The sequence below is a fragment of the Haplochromis burtoni genome, unplaced genomic scaffold (assembly GCF_018398535.1).
Source record: "Haplochromis burtoni strain Fernald_Lab_line unplaced genomic scaffold, NCSU_Asbu1 Contig_4, whole genome shotgun sequence".
NCBI lineage: Eukaryota > Metazoa > Chordata > Actinopteri > Cichliformes > Cichlidae > Haplochromis > Haplochromis burtoni.
Genome location: NW_024582365.1, coordinates 561,160 through 567,159, shown reverse-complemented (window position 1 = coordinate 567,159; position 6,000 = coordinate 561,160). Strand labels below are relative to the sequence as shown.

The following is a 6,000-nucleotide window of genomic DNA, read 5'->3' as shown; positions in this document are numbered from 1 at the left end:
TGTGTCAATGTAACTACTAAGTTTGTGTCAATGTAACTACTAAGTTTGTGTCAATGTAACTACTAAGTTTGTGTCAATGTAACTACTAAGTTTGGAAGCACGAATGCAAACCTAGTGCAGCGTGTTACAGAACAACAGTGTTCTGGTTATTGTAGTTACCATTAAAACACGAAGGTCACTTTTATCCACCAAAGGTAATAAAAGGGGAATGATGAATGCATGCTGTGTGTGTGTGAATGCTTATGTGAGTGGACTTGTGTGTAACCTGGAGCTGCTGGGCCTCATGGTTCTCCAGTCCTTCCACAATTGGAGCAAATCTCTCTTTATTGTTCCTTTCTGCAGCAATTGTCATAGCAGCCAGAATCTTATCCAAGCTGGTAGAAAACAGAGAACGGGCAAACACAAAAGTCAACAAACACTTTTATCACATCGCTACCAGGACATTTACTCACAGTTTTCACCTCAGGCATCATGTATCTTATTTTCCCTTGTGTGTTGGCATGAACATTTACTCAGCCCATCTTTGGTCAATCTGACAAATTCTACCGCTTTCAATCCCTTTGTATACAATTTAGTCCTTTATTGTTGCAGTGTCCAATTTTAACTGTTACTAAGGCGATGGCAGACAAAAACAGGGTTTTCCTGCAAATGTGTTTAGTCGTCAAAGCAGCTGTGGAATCGTGTATTTGGCTGAACGAGATGGGGTCCAAATTATTGCAGGGAGAGCCAGACTAGTGCTCAAACACTCAAATACACCTATTGAGAAGGTAAGCAAATTAGAGCACTTGCAAAGGCTCAAGGCAGCTCAACTAAATAGAGTGTTGGACAATTTTAGCCTCTAAATTCTGAATAAAGTAAGCTGCACATAACCACACCCACACAAACAGGGCTGCAATAAGAGTAAATTCATGTCTTATGAGCGGTTACATGAAGAGTTATTCACAACATGTGTACCCAATAATTAGCAGCGAGTGGCCCCTGTCACTGCAGAGCCATCGTTGCCATGGTATGCAGAGCTCAGCCTACTGTCATGGAAGTCAGGGAATAAATGCTATAGTATTAGCATTGTAAGTAAACAGTCACACTATACCAAATGAATGCATGTTTATGTATGTACACACATGTGCCAAATAAACTTGCAATTTTGACTTTTCTTAATTTGGAATAACCAGAAGGAAATCTGTGAGTGAGGAAGACCATGTGCTTGACCGACGAGACTGTATGTGCAGACTGAGCCTGACAAACAGATAAATAGAAGGATGATTCTTTGTGATAGAGGTTACAAAGTCAGACAAACGTGGGGAGCTGCATACTGAATAACTTTAAAGCCAGTTCAGACGACGCTTCAAAACAGGCAAGATAGATCTGCTTAACTCGCTGTGTTCCCTTTTGATGCTGTCAGCTAAAGTGGGTGTTGAACATGAGCCAGCGTCACAATGTCGGTTGAGGAGGAAGTTTCTGAGCTAAAAAAGTGACACCTCAGCTCTTTTGGCTGTCATTTCTACAAGATACGGGCATTTTAATGCAAGGCTGTGATCACGGCGACGATCTTCATGTTTACTTCAACATTTTCTTGAATGCTTTGACTGACACGGATGAGACAGACAGAGAGAGGGAGGTCTGTCCTATCTATATAGCCAGTATCTGCTTAAAATAGTAGTTGTGTATGAGTGCGTATGCATGCAGTCTCTGTGTAAAGAAGGGACTGAAGAGAACATGGATCTATCTGAAAAATCATTATTATATAAAATCAAGCTCGCTCTGGGAATGATGTGCATTGCTAAAATGTTCAGTCAAACTAATTGTGACTGATTGTCTGTATTTTGACTATGTGAAACTCAGTACCCCAGTACTGCTAATAGTGATAACCTGCTAATATAGAGGGCAGCTCTGCTACTCATTCTAGCCTTGACAATGTAAAGACCTAAATGTAATCCCTTGTTACTCTAATTACTAGAATTAATGATGGTAGGATTCATTAACAGTGCCCCCCCCCCAATCCCTAAAGTGTCCAGGTTTGCACATCCTGGCTCAGGAGGACTGTTTACTAGAAAAATGGGAGTAGTCATTATTGTCTTAGTGTTCTGACCCATGCTTCACCTTTCATGACAAAACAAAATGTCTCACATCTATTTGCTATTTATAGAAGTAAAAATGTTCTTTTTTATTACAAACAGTACATATAGTTATAATTATTTCTTGTCTGACAATTACATTATAGTAAACACATGTTTAAGTGGCATCTTTAGAAGCTGATACAGGGCAAAAAATCTAAACAAAGAAAATTAAGAAATAAGAAAAAATTACCTGGATTAAAAACAAAAACATATGCAGTCATAACTGAGGCCTATCTGAGTTGTCAGAGATAGCAGACACATTCCTGAACTCTGCTTCTCCAACAGAATTTGTGGGTTTGTTTGTTTCCAGCACTGCATACAGACTGACTTTGAAGTGCCATTGTTATTCTAGTCTGGCCCTCTGGGAAACAATAAAAAACACTCCCCTAAATCCAATTTATACGCTGTCAGCCTGGTTGTGTCTGCAGCAAGCTACACTGAGAAGTTCACCACATTAAACAGACTAAACTGCATCATCTGAGCATGTGATCCAAGAGATTTCTACACCGACTAAGGTCACCTGTAAATGCAGTGGCAACTCATAGCGGGTAAACACATAAGCATGGGGTGCAATCTCTGTATGACTACATGCCACCCAGTGAGAGAAGATTGAAGCGACAGTAATATTATAGGGATGTCCTGCACTCTTCCCTCTATTTCAGAAACAGGGATTTGTATACACAAAGCAGTGATGGGTCATGTCTTTCATTGTTTTTCTTTGTTTTTCCATCAGTCAATCATTTATTTCTATATCAGCTGCAATTTATTGAAAAATATATAGAAAACCTGAGAAATATGTGATCCTATCAACACTTAAAATCCCCATAGGAGATAGGATAGGCAAAAGTACGGTAGCAACTGCAAAAGTAAGGTAGCAACTTCAAAGGTCAATTCATCCACATGACCCAAAGTAAAGACCACAAATAAGAATTTTATTCAAATTCAACCTTATTTAAAATCTTTAAACCTGCAAAAAAACCAAAGCTCCCAATTTAACGCACTGAGACAGAACTTATTGTGTCTGCAGACATGGGTGGTTGGACTTTGATAGACTACCTACGCATGTGAACGTGATGTCTCTGAATGGAACTTACATGTTTTCCTCTCCGATGATGCAGCAAGCGGAGAGAATTTTGACAATCTCTGTCATCATGCTGGTCTGTTTGGGGTCAATCGCTCGAGCCAACAACGACAAACTCCGCTCATCTCCCAAGATCCTTTGCAGTCCATACTACGGGCACAAAAGAAGACAGGAGAGGATATAGAAAAAAGTCCACTGGGTATAAATTAATGAGAACATTAGCATTCATAGAGAACTTTCACTTCAAGTAAAAAACTGAAAAAAAAATCTCCAATCTACGTAAGTTATAGTTAGCCTTAATTTTCTTATAAGGAGGGACAACGAGGCCGAGGGAGAAAATAGAGAGGATGATGAATTAATTCAATTCAGGACAGGACTATAGGGACAAATACTTATAGTCTCATGTACCTTGTAGTCTCCCCACAACTGAAAGAATGGGTAGAGATGACCACATGTGGGGATTAACTCTAAGAGAAGCAATATCAACAGTTCATCTATCCTTGAAATGTGTGCCACTTTTGAGAAATGAGCCAGACTACCCAAAAAAGGATAATTAAAAGATCTGAGACTGTGGGCTTGAAATGGTAAAATTAGCTTTACGCTCCCATTATCCCAGGCTTGTCGGAGTTCAGATTCAAATAAGGTTTGGAATCTTGGCCTCTTAAGATATTTATAAAATGTTTAATGTAAGTGAGCTAAGAGTTTGCTCTCTCGTGCTTTTTATTTTTTTGTAAAATAAATTCACTGTTCAGCTGGTGAACATTTCAGGCCTGTGTACTCGCTTAGATTTTTCCGTTTGCGTCAGAGCAATATCACTTCATACCGACACGAAAAGAGATTTTTATGTGGGTGATCAGTTGTGTGGATGGCCTTACGTCTGTTGAAGCATACAGACCTTATTGTTCATGAAAGCCTTCAAACACTGGATAAGTTTATGCTGGTTGCGTTTATCAATGGGCTCTTGCCTGAAAAAAAGAAAAGAAAAGACAGATTTTATGTATTGCGATTGAATGAAAAGCACATTGTGCAAAAACTCAACAACAAATATATGAGGTGACTCACTGTTTCTTGTCCAGCAGCTTCTCCAGTGCCTCCAGAAGAAGTCCGAGACCCTCATGGCCAAAGTTATTAACCCAACTGTAAATAAAACACATAGACAAAAAAAAACTGGTCACACGATACTCGTTCTAAATTGTTATTGCCATGCTGGTTTGCTGTCAGCCACGCTGATTCACAGAAAGAAGCAAGCACAAACAACAATATTGCATTAACCTCAGAGGAAATGAGTCACTCAGAGTAATATCAGAGGTTTAACACTTAACTCGATAAATTGACTGCTGCAGTGATTTTTAATTCCTAACAGAAAGTGCTGCGAATCAAAAACCCTCCTGCCCTCTCTCTGACACTGAATACAGTCTGAATCAGTTTACATTTAAACTATACCCATTTACAAGCAAATGAACACCCATCCATCTTAACTAGTGTTCCCATTGCCAAGCAGTTTGTATCCAGCACCACCCCCCCTCTGAGCTACAACGTTACTGTGCCAAAAGATTAAGCAATGCAAGAAGATAACATTGTAATCGATAATGGATCGCGGGAGATAACTGGCTATAAACCTCAGCGTATCAGGAGACAGCAAATGATCCAGTGCAGATGAGCCCGTTTGTCTAAGCCAGCGGAAGAGAGAAGCAGGAGGAGGACTGTGTGGTCACAGCGAGATTATATCATTAGCATTACTTGTTTTTGGGCCTCCAACTGTCAATAATGTAAAATATATGGGGCAATTTTATGACATTAACGGGGCATAAGTCAACGATTTATCCCACCTTTTTGACAATGATTTGAAATAATAATGGTTTCAGTATTAAAGCCATTTGTATTGACTCAGTGAGTCGGAAGAGACCCTCAATTAGGGATGAGATGCATTAGCCTAAGGCAACTAGCAAAGTTGAGGTGAGGTATTTCTTTGATCTGTGACTAAATTAGCACGCACAACAAACCCTACCTACCATTACTCACATTTCATTACCAGACAAGCAGCGCCAGTTTATAAGTTATTAATATTTACTGTGGTATGTAATGATGATCTGTTTTCTTAATAAAAACAAAACACATTATAATGTTTAGAAATGTCTTTATAAATGTCTGTTTACCAAGAGCCTTCCAATTTGAATGTTTCTTTTCCAGCATGTACTTTGCACATGCTGGAAGCCATAAAAGAAAAGAAAGACCAAATTGGCTCAGTTTACTGCAGAATAACAATGAAGCTGTATGTATATGTGATACAGAGGAGGTAGAAGTTAATGAAAGGCTGCGACAACGCGGAGGGAAAGGAGGCGACATGGCTCAAGAATCACAATTCACTAAGTCCACAGTCTTTGTTTATGCTCCTTAGTAATGATGGTAATGTCAGTCTTCGGAGAGCAGGAAATTGGACCAATATTTGTGAACAGAAATTTGTTCATTACACAGTGTAACTGTAATATGGGATTGTAGGACGCTATGAGACATCTCCGAGAAAACTGCAGACAAAAACAAAAAAAATACTATGTCCTCTGCCATAAGGAGGTTTTTACATAATTACAATTTCATGCTTTGCAATCATGTTCGTTATCACAGTAAACAAGGTGTAAATGTGTAGTATGACGACTCTGTTTTGCTGTCTGCAGAGCATGATTCCTTCCACCTTCAAAGGAGTGTGTGTTTACACGTTAAGTACATTTTAACAATGCTACTGTTATTTATAGTGGCTGATTTTTTTTTACCTATTAATTTACAAATTAACACTCCGTGCTCACA

At 39.0% G+C, this 6,000-nt stretch overlaps 1 protein-coding gene across 8 annotated transcripts in view; it reads right to left on the bottom strand.

Annotated features, from left to right (window-relative positions):
* The window catches only part of diaph2 (diaphanous-related formin 2), a 353,656-nt gene that overhangs the window by 239,682 nt on the left and 107,974 nt on the right, over positions 1-6,000 (bottom strand). For all 8 annotated transcript variants that reach the window (XM_014333843.2, XM_014333845.2, XM_014333847.2 and 5 more), the window contains 4 exons: positions 4,261-4,335; positions 4,094-4,163; positions 3,212-3,348; positions 266-374 (listed from right to left, as the gene is read on the bottom strand). In XM_014333843.2, coding sequence (XP_014189329.1) covers positions 266-374; positions 3,212-3,348; positions 4,094-4,163; positions 4,261-4,335 — 391 coding nt within the window. The remainder of the gene's footprint in view (positions 1-265; positions 375-3,211; positions 3,349-4,093; positions 4,164-4,260; positions 4,336-6,000) is intronic.